Raw genomic sequence first — 17,207 nt, 5'->3', positions numbered from 1 at the left:
AGGGTAGTGACCGATTTTGTTATAACAGGTGCGGCAGTGAAACGGGCGATTTGGCAACCCTGGAAATAGCAAGTTACGTAAGGAATCAGATAACGGGAGTGGTGCCATCTGGACAACAAACCTTTGCCATTGACACTGATATCGTTGTTCAGTCGAGATGGCGTCGTGGACCGGTGAACGACGCGCTTTTGCCGTAAAGGAGTTTTACAAAAACGCTGCGCGGCCACGTAGCTGTCGTTGTTTTTGTGAAACGCCTTTACGGCAAAAGCGCGTCGTTCACCGGTCCACGACGCCATCTCGACTGAACAACGATATCAGTGTCAATGGCAAAGGTTTGTTGTCCAGATGGCACCACTCCCGTTATCTGATTCCTTACGTAACTTGCTATTTCCAGGGTTGCCAAATCGCCCGTTTCACTGCCGCACCTGTTATAACCGTATTTTACAATATCACATAGTTAAATATATTGTGCATACGTTTTAAAACAACTAAAGCAACATGTAACAAATGCAATGAACGAAACACTGCAAACCAAATATACGAGTAGTACGTTCTACCAAACGTGCCAACAAATGGAACACGTCAAGTATAGAGAAACGCATGACTGTATTAAACTACATATCTCTTCAACCCCCGAGACTACAGGAACGAAACAAAAATCATTCTCTAGAGGATATCAAGAGCTATGAATTTGGTTCAGTGTGTTTAGGACGTAAATTACATAGTTTGTCATATACGTATTTATTATTGTGTGTGAAAAACCAACGTTCACGCTAATTCAAAAAATTAAAGTAAATATTGAAGCTCTCTAATTAAATTAAGATTTGTGGTAGCTGTATCAAACAAAAAACATAAGTTAGCAATTTGTGTGCTCTTTCATTTTGGTTATATTCACTTTTTGTGTACAATGCACCGTTTTTGAGATATGTTATTATTTTTAATTACAAGGTGAATTTCATAAAGTGGGTGCAAAGCACAGACTACAATGTCGACAAGTTTCAAAGAGTCTCATTCTCATCTCTATTTCTAGAGTTGCCTCGTCTTCAATTTCTGTTTCCACGTCATTTCGGTTACTGTAGCTCGATACCCCCCCCCCTTTCCCTCCAATCCCGTCAATAGGACCTACTGGAATAGCCAATAATAGTCTCTGGCCGATGAGAGGGGTGAAATAACTGAATTGCCGGGCGAATGAGCTAGACTCAGCGGTTTATGCTCCGTTACCCATTGCATGTAGGCGCTACGTGGTCAGCGGCCTTTCAGCGTTGTTTCCTAGACTTGCTTACCCGGCACATTGCAAAAAAAATTACCTCGCACAATTTCCGCCTATTGTGTAGCAGTGATGTGAAATCGACGTTAATAAAATCAGATTCAGTGTCTGGAATATAATTTTATCAGCTCCTGATGCTGTGATTTGCTATACACTTCATGATACATATTTATTCGTTCTCAATGAATGCTACGTCCTATCTCACTAAACTATAGAGTCGTCTGCAAAACAGACTTTGTCTTTCTTTCTCCTTGTCTCCATCTCCCTTTGTTGTTCTCTCTCTGTGTGTGTGTGTGACCGCGTGCGTGTCTGCCTCTCCCTCTGTCTTTTCCCGTTGTGTCTGTCTCTCCCTTTGTCTTTCTCTTTCTTTGTGTCTACATCTCTCTCTTTGTGTCTTTTTCCATGTTTGTATCTGCCTCTCCCTTTGTCTTTCTCATTTTTTGTGTCTGCCCCTCCCTTTGTCTTTCTCTCTTTCTTTGCCTGCCACTCCCTTTGTCTGTTCTCTCCTTGTGTCTGCCTCTCCCTTTTTCTTTCTCTCTTTGTGTCTGTCTCTCATTTTTTCCTCTCTCTCTCTTTCTGCCTTTGGGTCTGCCTCTCCTTTTGCCTTCCTCCCTCTTTGGACGATTTGTCCATCGCTATTATGGTACTTTCCTAAGACATTGCCTTCTTAAGAAAATTAAATTACACTATTAGGGAGAGAACATGCTTGAACCTAAGCTCTTGAGAATATTTCATGCATCAATCACGTGACTCTCCAAAACTGACACACATTATGAACTGATATTATTCATAAATTTTAAATGTATTGAAAAAAATGAGTAGGGTTTCTTTTATTCAAAGCGTTGTTGATGAAAGTGGAATCGCTATGAATGTCTAATAAAAATGAGCCGGTTAATATAATCTAAAGTTACCATGTGTTAATTGCACAATTCGTGAGCTGAAGAGGGGGAATTTCTGACAGAATCTTGTACACAAAGAAATTTCCCGCCGGAAATGCCCATCCAGTCTAATTAGATTGAGCAAGGCGGGAAAATTTCCCGCCAATTTACAACCGCTCCTTTGTTTCCCTTGCCTTGGCAAACCTACCTGCGTCAACTGAAGAAAGGCCAATTGGATGAGGCAAAACGCTGACGTCAAGCAGGGGAAGCCGACGTCCCACATCAGAGAACCAATGGCTTTCGGCATGGACTGCAAAGAGAAGAAGAAAAGGAAGCATTTTGAATTAAGGGGGAAAAAGAAAACAGCAAGACATAAATTATTCCCGACAGGAGAAGTTCCCTGGCATCGGAAGTTAAGCAAATGTTTACGGAAGGGGAGGGGGGACTTTGGAGGACTTAATTAAAGCGGACAGGAAATGGCTTCGGAGGAAAATCAACTTGGAAAAAATTAGATCTGACATAATCCAGGCTTATTTTTGTTTCTGTTTGGTTATTTTACGTCGTTTGTTTGGATGCACATAGGAAAGTATTAAACGGGGTCAAAATAATTTGTTTTTTTGATTATTTTTGTTATTCGGAGGCGCTTTTCTGTCACTTTTGGCTCATCGTGACGTTGACGATGAGGGATGATATGATGAAATTGATGAAGGGACCCGTGCCCAGGCCGGAATTCAAACCAGGGACCCTTGGCGTCGTAGCATGCTGTGCTAAACACTCCGCAACGGAGATAGGCTCAGTTTCAAAATAAAAAAAAGTGTTCGGAAGTAAAGTGTTTGTATATGCACACCCACACATAGAGGGTGTGTCAAAATGTCACAGGGCACCGTTTAATTTCGGAAACGGAATGGAAAATCAACTATCTGGGTGAGGAGGTTTCCTACCTTTCAGGATACAACGGCAACATGGCCGCCATATCTGCCATCTTGGATTCAGGTCAAGTTTTCAAACGAGGGAAGAGGTCGTATAACACTATATCAAATCAGGCAGTCTTTTCCTCAAAAATTCATATCTCCAATCACATTTGCCATATGTGGTGTGGTACAAATGTTACCATCATAAAAGCAACTACCTCCAAAGGACCATATAAGGCGTTGAGGATACGAAGGGCGAACTCAACAAAAGTACATTTTGAGGAAAATGTGTTTGAAGTTATGAGGCATGGGGCAAACTCAACAAAAGACTTTGGAAATCACGCAGGAAACTTTCCGATCTACTCTTACCATGCTTTTGTGAAGTTCACACTGTGCCTGACAACTTGAAACGTATCCGCAACGCGTCATATGATGTGTAGCTATTTTGTGTTCATTGTATTGAAGACAGAGCAAAAGGCGATTTGTACAGTCATTATGCACCCGTACGAGAACATATCGATCAATCGATCGTCATGAAAATTCTTAACTGAGAGTGAATCTTAGGGAGGGAGGGAAGAGGACAGAATGTGCTCCTCTTCACCAAGTGGGTGCCTTGGGTATGGATGTTCCATGTTCTTTTATAAATTTAAATTTGAAGAACAAAAGTGGTAAATGTTGTAAGTGCCAAAAGCGAAAGTGTTGGGAAATCGCATCGTTCCGCACATCAGCCCGTAAGAACGTGCACACTAGTGACCTCTTTACACGCCCTTTGAACTATTTAGAGGGCTACCAGCCACATTTCAAGTTTACCACATTATAAAGCATGGCACATCTCACAGTTTAACGTGGAAAACGGTGTTTGAATTATTGTGGCACTTACAGCTAACTAACTAACTAACTCTCTAGCCTTCTTAAACCCGAAGGTTCATGGCTGCAGCAACACAGGCCTTCCATCTTTCCCTATCTTGAGCAAGATCTATATACTATTTTCCATCCCTACCGATTTCACTTAGGTCCATCTCAACGTTGTCCCTCCATCTTCGTCTTGGCCTTCCTACAGGTCTCTTACCATCAGGTTTCCCAACAAGAATCCTGTAAACTCCTCTTTCTTCTCCCATTCGTGCCACGTGGCCTGCCCACCTAAGTCTTCTTGATTTAATTATTCTAATAATATCTGGACATGAATACAAATTATGTACTTCTAAATTATGTAACCAGTAGTGTAATTGATGATACTATAAACTCAGGAAAGTATGAACCCCCCTCATGCAGATTTGGCTACACTTAAAACAAGCTCAACATGCCCATATGAGCTTTTTGCTCAAGTGTGGAACCCTGTCTAATCCAAGATTTTTGTAAAAATGCCCTCGGGAATTTCCTGAGAAAGTATGACCCCCCTCAGATTGATTTGTCTACACTTACAAAAGGCACTTCTGTGAGATTGTTGTCCATAAACCTGTCAAAAATATGCCCCTCTTGATATTTTTTTTGGCCACACCTAAAACTACGCCAAACGTATTAACACACACACACACACACACACACACACACACACACACACACACACACACACATACACACACACACACATATTTACTTCCGGTTTAAGTTCAATTGGGCACCAGGCTCAACTTGTATATCTAGTATTAAGACAATATAATATGCAAAAATCTTCTAGAATTGCTCTGTGACTCTCTCATTTCTTACATCATAAACATATGATTTTTCACCTATGAGAATAACACTACATATGGTGTCATCAGGTAATGCCTCATGGAATTCACAGATAATTTTAATGTTTGTCCTGTCATTAACCACAACTTGTTTTCTTTTTGAAGTGTTGATGACAAACATGGGTCTCTGTGCTTTGAATTCATCTGGTGTGTAATACATGTCAGTATTGCCAGTAGTGACCCTTTTGTATGCTGTAAATGCTTCATATAATTTAAGGAAATCATCCTTGGACATGTCTAAATTATAATTTTCTCTAGGGAATACCTCATTTCTGCCATTTTTAAGATATATGTTCTTGATGTTGCAGTTATCAAATCTACTTGAATTTTTTTCCTGATTATTGTGTCTTCCAGTCTGAAACAGAACCACCACAAAATCCGGCATGTCATATTGTATACTGGAGAATGAATTTGTAGCATCAAACTCATAATAAGTACCAGCGGCAGGCTTCTGTACACATTGATATGTATAAAATTGTAAAGGAATTTGTGGATTTTTTATTATATCTGCTTTGTATTTAAGAGCATAACTGGCTTCATATTCAACAACTGGGATTCTTAGCTCCATAGTCTGAATAATGCATTTGCCCTCATCAGGAAGGGTATTAGGCAGAGCTTCCCCTGTAGAGTTTAATGTGCTGTACCTCATCAAAGCATTATTATCATTGGCAGCTCTTCTAAATGTGATTCTTAAACCACCCTTCCACATAATATCTTTGTAATCTGAGAAGAATCCTGGCAACAGGCGCATAGGGAACAGCACTGTGTGGCTCTTAGATATAATTTTATCACCAGCCTCAAATCCACCTATTTTGTAGTAAGAAGCCTCGGTTTTGGATAATTTTAGTGTGGCCAAAGCTGTGGAGGTAATGCCGGGATAATCCACTCTGTTTATAACAACACCATGCTTTCTGATCTCAATTTCAGAGAACAGATGCGGCACAAAATTATCTACCAATCTTATATTTGAATTTGCCGGATAATCTGTTCCATCGAGCTTTACAACATCAAATTTGATGTATAGATCTGCTCTGTGGGGGTGTATAAAGCCATCCCCTACATCAAGATCAACCTCAATTTCTGTGTTGGGTTGATTTAAATTTGCAAATGTCCTCCTGTTTGGGGGGAATGATTGTAGCTCATAACTCTCAATATTTTCCATTTTTTGTATGTATTTTTATTTAAATATTAATCTCTATGATTGCAGTTGTTGTGGCTCCAGCAAAATCAACTAATTCTTCTTTTTCATTAGTGACCATCAACTCAATGTAATCTATTCTATTATGGCACACAGGAAAATATAATGTTGGGGATGGAGTGTAGATGATTGGCTCCATAAATTCAGAATTAGGTTTAAATGTTGCAATGATGCCAGTTTGTTTGTGAGTGCCTATGCCATTTGATTTGGTGATCATACCCTCAGCCACATTACAGTGAATATTCAGAGTCTCTATGGCTAAGAATTTAGGTATGTTAATAGCAGTGTGTTTGATGGCCGGTTCAAGTTTTGTGTTGTTCTCAAAGCCTAACAGCTCTCCTATAGTACCCAGATCCACTGTTTCTGTAGCAGATACAATCTCTACTCTGTGAGTGACAGAATTTTGAGTTAATACTATACCTCTGGGTAATTGAGCATTTAGAGTGGACAGATTATATTGCCCTGGAGTGATGACAATTTTTTGATCCCCTACAGCAATTTTGTTGTTGTGGTGTGTAATATTAGGGATCAAGTACATGCCATAAAATGCTCTGAGAGCTATTGTTTTGGGATACACTATATCATCATGTAATTTGAGTTTCAATATTGAATTTTGGCTGGTGAGATGGAATACCCCCATGATGTTTCAAATACCACAAGGCTTTTTGAAAATTTTCAATTGATGGTTTATTTATTTGAGACATATATCTGAGAACAGATAAACACAAATGTCCACAATTAACATCTTTGAAGTTTTGAACACGGGCATTATTGTAATAAAGATTAGTTGATTTTAGATATTTTATTAAATTTTCAGGTGGAACACCTCCAAATGAATCAAACACAAATGCCTCATCTTTTAAATATTTAAGATAACAAATCCAGTGAGTGCCCTGATTTTTGTACTTATCCAAATTAACAATGCCACACTCTTTGTTGAGTGGTTGTTCTGGCAAAGAATCAGACATGTACACACCTCTAAAATTTTTGATGCCCAGTGGCTTGATTAAAGCTTCAATATCTTGGTTTATAAGCGGCTCTTGTTTTTTTTTAAACTTATTCATGGCTCTCTTAACACCTTTGCCTTGTTTCTCCATGGCCAGATTATGGCGCTTCATTTCATCTAATTCTGCCTTATTCTTTTTGGCATCTATTACTGTTTTTGCTATGGCAGCTGATCCCCCAGCCAAGCTCCCCACAGCCCCAAGTGCTGCTAAGATGGCCGGGATAGTAAATATGAAACCCCCCACATGTGATTTTTTTCTAGATTGTTGTATTTTTTTTAATTGGGGGTACTAAGCAACAATTTCATACCATGACCCTTTGCAAGACAAGAATTTTTTTCTTGCGCTGCTTTTTGGTTAAAAGACTATCAATAGTTTTAAGAGATTTAAGACCTGCATAAGGTATTTGATACATAACACCCTTGGCCTTCATTGTAGGTTTATTGTATACATATTCACAGCCCCCAACCCAGTTTTTGTTTGGTGTTCATAGCTATGGTGGTTCCCAATGCTGCTATTCTTTCACTTAAAGAAGCATCTTTGCTTACAAATCTACCAAATGCAGCCTCTTCTAATTTCTTGTCTGCAACATGTCTCTTGTCAAGATCAGAATGTGTGTTGTATGCTATGTCATGGTCTCTACAAGCAGCATCTAGGGGATTAACACCAGGATCACCTCTGTTTAATCTATGCTCCAATTTTGTGCCTGGACCACAATACTGATAGCCTGGAATGTGTAGTTCAAATGGCAGCTTGTTTATAATGTCATTAACCAACCCCCCACCCTCAGAAATATTCCAAAATTTTGGTGGTAGAGTATTAATAATTTTTATAAGATATCCAATCCCCTTAGTGTCATTCACTATAAAATTAGACAATTTGGTGCTTATCATGTCCATAATTCCAAGCTTTTCATTGTAAAAATTGTGGTTGCCAGCATTTTCCTCCCCAGCTATCACCAATAACCTATCTACAAGTTTCCTGACATCATCAACCCACACAAATTCTTTGGGCAGGGTGTTGTATTGTTTGATTCCACTACCTGTCTTGATTTGTGACCATATGGGCTTGATTAAATTGTTGTATTTTGCTCCACTGCTAGACTTGACTCTTTTTTGTGTGGGATCATTGTTCTGGTATAGAGCATATGATTTTATTAATATTTCTTTGTAATGTTCATAATCTTGATCTGTATAGCTGCCAGGCCTTTTCCTAGTCATCAGTTCCCACAATCCAGGTGTTCCGAGACATTTAACAAAACCACCTCTTTGTCCAAGATGAGATTCTGAATATACAATTATATCATCTCCCATAAATGTTACTCTGAAATTGCCAATTCTATGTATGATGCTACCATCACGCTCTGTGTCAGCATATAAGCCAAAGACCTCATCTTTGTTGTCTTTAGGTGTGCTTAAATATTTTTGAGCAAGAAGACCCAATTCAATAGGATCCTGAGTAGCTTCAATTCTTCGAGGAGCAACAGGACTAGGTGTATGAATACTGGAAAGTGGGGTGATTGGATAATCTAATATGTTTCTTGCAGCTACAGGTACAAGCTCTGTGATCAAATTTTGATTTTGCTCTGTAACAGTTTTGATATTTTTACCTAATTCACTAATAGCATCAATAATAGGCTGTTCTGTTTGTTTGTGTTGTTCATAAATTCCTCGGTTCTGTGATTTCCATCCCTTAAATCTTTTTACAAGATAATCTCTTAATTTAAGATCATCAATGATTGGCCTTTTCATGGTTATTTATATATGTTTCAATGTCTAGAAAATTGTTGATTTTATTTCTGTATTTGCCACTATTGGGTTTTCTTGTCATATCAATTGTGACAAACCCATAACTGTCCTGGTTCCAGCACCTACTGCAAAACTTGGAAAAATTATTGTAGCTCAAGTCCCCACCTACATATTCATCATGTATATGTTTGAGGTTGGTATGATCTTTATGAAACACACATATAAAATTGCTGTTTTCTCGGATCAGCTGCTTCGGAATTTTAGAAAAAGTCTGTGCCAGGTAGAAGCAATCAATGTTTTTGTGTCGGCCCTGTGTAAAGAAATTTCTAACCTTGTTTTGATTATCCAGTATAATGTCATCAAACACAACAACAGAATTATCGAGACATTCATGAAGTGGCTTAACATCTGATTCAAAAGTGGCAATATCCAATCCATCATATAGCTTCATCAGCTGCTGATATTTTAATTGTTCCAAGCTCTTAGAGAAAACATACAAGTGCCTGTTTTTCCAGTCTAACCAGTTGGGTGCCAATAAAAAATTATCAATCATTAGCGTAGTTTTACCACAAGCTGATGGCCCAACAATAAGACATCTAATATTTTCAGGCAGCAACTTGCCATTTCTCTTAATCTGCTGTTCAGGTTCTGGCAGCCTTTTTATAACATCCCAGGTGCTCATATTATCACTTTGTCTGCATCGATCCAGCTGTCTTCTGGAAGTCCTAGCCATTTGACAAATAACTTGTTGCCTTTTCTGCGGATGATTTTTTCTATGAGATATGTGTCAGGCTGTTTAGTTTTGCTGAGTTCTTCTTCATAGAATCTGCCTTTGAGAATTTGTCCTCGGTGATCTTTTATTATATATGTGTTAAGGGTCCCAGGTTTAACTTGAACCACTGTAAATAATTCAGTGCTCCAGTTTCTTGTAAAGCCTTTTTTGAATAAGTGCTTATATTTGCTGATTCTTACTTGATCACCCACCCTGTATTTGGCCTTTCTTGTTGTTGGCTGGTATCTAGGATAATAAACAGTCCTGATCAATTTTTGCTCATCAGATGAAGTTACTTCAGAGGGTTTCATGTTGATTGTGGAATGGACCGAGTTGTTATATTTATGTAGAAGTTCTGGAAGAATATTAATCCATTTATAATTACCTTGAAGTGTAAATTGTTTATACATAAGACTTTTTAGGGTTTTGTTGAATCTCTCTACAATTGAGGCTTTGAGATCACTGTAACTCGAGTAATGTTTTATTGACTGGCTTTTAATAAATTGTTGGAACACAGAATTATAAAATTCTTTGCCATTATCTGTTTGCAAATAGCGCGGTGATCTTCCACTCTGATTGATGATTGTCCTGATGGCTTCTGTAACACATTTTCCAGTCTTGGATTTGAGTGGCACAGCCCAGGCAAATTTTGAAAATGTATCTATGACAGTGAGTAGATACTTGTAGCCCTTGTTGATTTTGTCTAGGTTTTTCAGCTGTCCACTTGCCATCTCAATCAAGTCCCCTTGCCATAAATCATCAATGCCTTTTGTGACTACTGGCAGTCTCTTATAATTATGTCTGGCTTGTCTGTGTAATTCATCAACAATAATTTGTCTAGACATAATATGAAAACAAGAATATTGCAACTATGGGGTGTTCAGCAGCTGATACTGCAGGATTTTCTAAATATAATTTGTCCCCTATTTGTATTTTAAATTCCAGAGAGCCATCATCTTCAGCATAGGCTGTTTCTAATGTATTGGGATCTGTAAAATCCTCTAACTCTACACTGGTGATTTTTGGTTTGTTGTCAGCATTTGTTATTGATAAGGTAGGGTAGTGTTGTGCCTGTGGTTGTAGCCAATATTTGATTTTGATTGGTCTCAGTGTGCCCCCAACAAAAAACTGGTAATAAAATTGTGCAGGGGACAGCATATATATTTTGCCACCTGGTGTAAATGGTGAATCATATTCTTTGTTGGGGATGCTGTACAATTCAAGAATTACTGTATGTTTTGGATTCTCGATTATGCCTGTTATTTCCTTTTCTGCTGTAAGCAATCTGCTTGTTACAGATTCAAGGTGCTCATTGATGGTCCTAACAACATCATCATGGCCTGGCTTGATTTTTATGTCCACAACAAGTTTCTTGTATTGTTGCACAATTTCTTGTAGCTGGGTGGCAAAAACAGACAGGGCATTTGCTTGATTGGATTCCATGGTCCCTAGCTGTTGCTTGATATTAGCTACAATTTGTTGCAAATTTTCAATAACTGCCAATTTTGAATTTTGAGCAGTAAGATCATGGACCTGTCTTCTGATATCCTCAAACAGGGCATGCAGTTCATTAATATGTTGATTAGTTGGTAGAGTGGCCACTGTCTGAGTAAGTTGTTTGATCTCTGTCTGGATATTCTTGATATCTTCTGATTTCAATATCCTATTCACAGCTCTCTTAATATTTTTAAGTTCCTGTGATGTAGGCAGATTTGATACAGTATTCTGCAAAGATTCAAGTGCCAATTTTACATTGTTTAATTCAGAAGCATCAGCCACATTTTGCATAGCATTTTGGAGCAGGGCTATATCTGCCTGAGTGGGTGTTGATTGTTGTAAAATTTCAAGTTTTGTTTGGATATCATCGATCAAGTGATGAAAATGAGATAGTTCAGATTCAGTGTTGAGGTTTTCAAGCTTTGTGATCTGTTGCTGGACACTGACAAGTGTGTCTACAATACCAGGCAGGCGGGATTCTAGAGATTCTTGTACATTTGTCAGATCACTTTGCACTGCTGCTATTGTACCCTCAAGATGGGTTATGATACTTTGAATTTTTCCAAAATCTTCATATGTTTCAAGTTGCAGCTTGATGTTGGCAACACTCCGAGTTATTGCACTCAAAGCATCAGAAGATGGCAAGTTGTTCATAAAATTTTCAAGTGTCTCAATTTTTTCTTTAACCTCGGCTATGGCATTGTTCAGAGGGTCCAGATTAGGTATTTGGAGTGATTGAATCTGTTTTTTTAGAGTGGAAATCACAAGATCAAAATCTTCTTGTGATTTTATGCTTTTGACAATTGTTTGGAGCTGTGTCTGGACATTATTTATCTGCTCTTCCAATTGCTGTTTCAATTGCTCAGAGTTGGTGGCCTGGGTCTTAAATTTGGCTTGAAGAGCTGCTACAGCCTCTTCTAAACTTTGAAAATTATCTAATGTGGCCAAATCAGTATATTTCTGAAGCAGCACTTTGAGTTCTGAATCAATTTTAAGAAGAGGGTCCATGCATTGTGATTGTAAATTTGTAATTTCTAATTGAAGACTGGCATTGAGTGTGGTTTGTAAAGCTTGTAAATCACTTCTTAATTTCTTGACTCTGACATCAAGCATCAGAATCTCATCACTGTGATCTTCATGTCTTGTATGGCCAAATATATCATTAGGCATTTTTGTTTTAGTGGTTATTTATTATTGAATATCTGATTCTTAATTCTATAAAAAAAGGTATAAGCTTGTCATATGACCCCGGGACCTCAATATATAAGCAGTCACCAGCAGAAACAGTATATACAGTGCCAGAAATCATGTTTGAGTGCTTAATTCTATAAATATTTCTCCCTATTGAAATCTTGACATTACCCTCAGGGGTTGTAATAAATTGCAATTGACCACCTACAGGTAATTGGTAATGATTTAAATTATTGTTAAATATGTACAATATTTTACCTGTTTCATCATCAACATCTGTAAGTATGCTGTTCAGATGAATAATTAACAAGCCACTTAGTTTAGATATTATATCAGAAGAGGGTTGTGGTGTTGGCAGCTCCATAATAGCCTGTTTTTTGAACCCAAATAAGTTCATAGGCATGTTTATTTATTTCAAATCATGCTCTGTAATTGGGCATTGTTTGCCACTTTTCAAATCACAATGCCCCCATGGTAGAGTATGTATGCCACATGATAAAGTGCATCTCTTATCATCATGTGGGTCCAGAGCCACTTTTCTTACAATATTGCTAGTCAATAAGTGATCCACACTCTGAATTCTGGATTCTGATGTTCTGATTGTGCTACATGATTTGAGACAATTTTTGTAATCCTCAAATTCAAGCTCTTTGTCCACAGTTACTCTGCCAATGCCCTTGGCCTTTTTGGCAACAGCACCACTACATGTTTCAAAACTGTACATCTTGGCTCTTAACCCAGCAAATGCCACAATAACATCACCAAGTGTCTCATCTTTTAACTTGCCAGACACTTTTTTGTTGTGGTGTTTAATTTTTGAATGTTCAGTGGTATCAAAATATTTAAACAATTCAGGCTGTGCCATATCTTGATAAACATCTTCTGTTTGAATATCAAGAACAAAACTATCTGTGTCCATGTACATCAGTTTTACACAATCACCATAAAAAGGTTTCAACACATCATAATACAATTTTAACATGTGTAATTTGGCCAATTCCAATATCACAGCCCCTACATAAATAGGCTTATCAAATTTAATATTTGTTTTTTTCATGTTGAAGAGTGCCATATTTTCATCATAAATTCTTCTATAATTGAAATTAGGCTTTGCAATCAATTTTTTGTTCCGGCTGGGGTCAGTAATTATTTTAACATCAATATGTTTTCTGACATTTTCAATTGTTTTGCCATACACTGAATTGACCATCAATTTAAACAAGGTCTTATCAAATTGGCTCATTGCAGATGTTCGAAGCTCTGTGTTTGTATCAATATATGGCTTCAACCATCTTGAGTGCCTGAACCTCAAAACTTTTCCAACTTTGGTCACTTGAACACCATGATTCATCAGGAACTGGAGGTTCTTGTAATATATGACATAATTCTGTTTCGGCTCTAGAGTCATCATCAATTTCTTCTGTTTAGAGCCAGGTGAACACTTAACCTCTGGAATTGGGGGCAGATCAGAAAATGTGTTGTGTAAATTATCTGGAATTGTCAGATCAACCTCTAAGAATAGGCCATAGTTACTGTCATCAAAATCCTGAAGATCTTCAATATTGAAATCTTCAACCCACTCAAGCCCTGCATATGGCAATTTATCCATCATAGCATAACCATAGAGGCTGTTTGCATCTACATACAGTATGTAATTTGATGGCAGTGCTGGATCATAATCAGGAATATATTTGTTATTTGCTCTTGCATATCTCTGAGAACATTGCACCATGCCTCCTCTTATACATTGCTCCATAAACAGATACATATCTTGATCCTGGATCAGATCCAATTGCATTTTAGTGTTTAAAAACATTGCAGACCATGCTAGGCCCGGAGCACTGTAAAAATACATTGGATCCAGCTTATAATTTTGCATGGAAGATTTTCTGAATGCCTGCAGTATATCAGCTAAGAGGGTCACATCAAGTTTTAAATAAGCCCTGTGATAATCACCAAATGTCTGGCATTTTAAATTGTTCCACATCAACTGGGCATGGTGATAATCTTCATCAGTGATTCCAGATCCTCTGATTTTGCTGTAAAACTCTTGTTGTGGTGGCAGAGAACATCATCAAATTTAGAAAAATCTGTAACATAATCATATGGATATACACCCTTCCGCCTAATTAATTTCAGGTCCTGATTTGGAAACAAAGCACATGTGATTTTGAATTGATCATCAGATAATTGAGTGGCCAGTGTAGCCAGGCTAGCCTATAAAATTCTGTATGAATCAAGAAATCTTAAGTGAATAGAAACACCATTAACTTTAATTATTTTGTTAATGGCTATATATTTCTCATCATTTTCTGCTAAAATATTTAAATTCTGCTTGTTAAACCCCTCGTACCTGATCAAATGATGAAAATCATAATTGGATGCACCATGGCAAAATATAGGAACAAATTTTGGTCTCTGGATCTGAATATTGCAGCTATTACACAGGGCCATTAAGAATTTACCATCTGTATGAGAATGGTGATGAACCTTGATATTTGTATCTGAAAATTCAGAATCACATACCGGGCATTTTTCTGCATTGTTGAAATCTTCAATCTGTTTCTCTGTTAAAGGCAACATGGGTTTTGATTTTAATAAGATATTAGATGCTATGTCATGGCACTCATTTTCTATTCTATGTGCAAATTCTTTGATGGCATCTGCTCCCATGTATAAATATTCTTTACTAACCACACCACCCTGTACAACCACATAATAAAAGCTGGAAGGTTCATGTAGCTGGTATGGTGTAATTGAAGATTCATCAGGATCTGGGCTACAGAATGCAAGAGGTTTGAGATTTGATTCAAAATCACAGACTATATATGCTGGGTGTTCCAACAAGGCTTCAAATGTTTTGAATTTTGCATTTTCACTTGGCTTAGGCATAAGCATATGAACAGGTTTATGATTCCCACAGTATTTCAGATGCTCAATTAACTTGTTTTTAGCAATTTCTGCATTCACTTCACAAACACCATTCACCATTTTTTGACCATCAAATACAGACAAACATCTTCTGCACAACTTGAATATTCTATGAGTTTTGTCTAGTTGTGTTCTGACTAAAGCTTGAAGATTATGTATCAGAGTGTAATGATTTGTGCCATCCCCTTTAATTAAGAGCAGATCAATCGGAATAGCAGATTCATCATCAAGTGTACTGATTCTGAGAGGATCTATCAAGCAATTGTCACGGCCAGTAGAACAAGTAAATACATTAATAGATAATTGTTTGCCATTGATGTGCCTGGCCTTTTTTTCAAATTTATCAATATTCTGAACAGGCATTGGATATTCTAAACCCTCCATTGCCTCATCAAAATCATTTTCATGTTGTTTATAATAAGTTATTCTCTCAGGATGCCTTGAAACTGGATACAAAGCAGCTAAAATACACCACAAAAAGCATTTCTGGTCATTATTTTTTATATTAACCACGGCTGTTTTGTTTTTGATATTGGCAGGTAATGGCACATAAGTGGAACCTTGTAATGGGTTGAATTCAGAAATATTAACATATAACTTGTGTGGAGATCCGCATAGGCTCCATCCAGACTCTTTTGCTGCAAATTCAGAGTGTTTAATATTCAATTGATCTATTAAACTGCTTATTATTTTGTCTGAATTTGCATTTGAGTATACAGGTACAGTTTCTGTTATGTGGGGCTGTGTAAATTTTGTGCAATTTGGCTTCTTATATTGTGTAAACAATTTGAGAGACAGCTTATAAGAGCCATTTTGTGCATTTAGAATTGCCTGCACATCTGGATTTATACTGTTCAAAAAATTCTTAATGTCACATCTTGGCTCTGATACAAACCGGTGATCCCTTAATTGGCCGTTAAAACTGCTATGGATGGGTTCATAGCGTGGCTGCTTTGCCGGTGAAGCATTAACAGGTGTTTCATGCTTCCTTTTCAGACCAGATGTAGATGGTTGAGGGGGCAATGTTGATGACTGTGCAGAGCAAGTACCTTTATGTTTATATGTGAAATATTCCATGCTATATTTTCTATGGCATTTAGGGCATATTTTTGTGGGAGTTCTGCATTTGTCTGGATTACAATTCCTTTGATGCCTGGCCCAATTGGGGCTGGTTATATTCTTTTTGCATTGATTACAATATTTTTGATTTGGCATTTTTGTTGTTGTTTATTATATAAGATTTCCTGGGGTCCAAATCAAAATTCTATGCTTAATAAAAAATATCAGTTGGGTTCAGCAGTGTGATTTGTATATTTTGTGTGTGTGTGTATGTGTGTATGTGTGTTAATATTTTTGGCTTTGGTATTTTTGTTGTTGGTTTATTATATAAAATTTCTTGGGAATCAAATCAAAATTCTATGCTTAATAAAAAATATCAATTGGATTCAATGCAGACAAAAAAAAACTGCATAGCTCTATGTCAATTAGTTCTTGAGATATTAATTATTTTGTATTTAGGAACCACTTTGGCCCCCTGCCAAAAATTGGCTTTTATTGCATCAGTGTATATTGTTTCTATGACCTTACTTGGGTTATTCCGCCAAATTATATGCTTCAAGTCTCCTATACTTTGGTGGAGCCTGTTCAGGTTCTATCCCCCGCGATGTGGGTTCCACTGCCGATCCAGCAATGGTGAAGAATCTGCACTGTGCTCTGGCTTATATAGATTTATAGAGCCAATAGAAACCCTGCTTATTTAAACCAATCAGAAAACACCACATCATCAACAACACATGCCTAATAATTTATTGCATAATATTACACAACATGATGCAATAGAAGTGTACCGGGAAGTAAATATGTATAGGTGTGGGTGGGTGTGGGTGGGTGGGTATGGGTGGGGGTGGGTGGGGGTGAGTGGGGGTGGGTGGGGGTGCATCTTGGCTTAGTTTTAAGTGCTGTGTTCAAAATAAAAATATAGTGGCTGGTAGCTGTATCCAAGCCCTATTATAATTTTTGTTTCTGCATTCTGTCACTAATTTTGATCCTAGAATAATTATATTTATGGGGGTGACTT

At 37.6% G+C, this 17,207-nt stretch overlaps 1 protein-coding gene across 1 annotated transcript in view; it reads right to left on the bottom strand.

Annotated features, from left to right (window-relative positions):
• The window catches only part of LOC145981431 (uncharacterized), a 291,232-nt gene that overhangs the window by 50,198 nt on the left and 223,827 nt on the right, over positions 1-17,207 (bottom strand). The window contains exon 4 of the mRNA XM_083114665.1: positions 2,354-2,455. Within this exon, the coding sequence (XP_082970791.1) occupies positions 2,354-2,455 (102 nt within the window). The remainder of the gene's footprint in view (positions 1-2,353; positions 2,456-17,207) is intronic.

The sequence above is a fragment of the Lepisma saccharinum genome, chromosome 29 (genome assembly GCF_977018435.1).
Source record: "Lepisma saccharinum chromosome 29, izLepSacc3.1, whole genome shotgun sequence".
Lineage (NCBI taxonomy): Eukaryota > Metazoa > Arthropoda > Insecta > Zygentoma > Lepismatidae > Lepisma > Lepisma saccharinum.
Note: the sequence above shows the minus strand (reverse complement) of the source record. Positions and strands in the feature narration are given on the sequence as shown.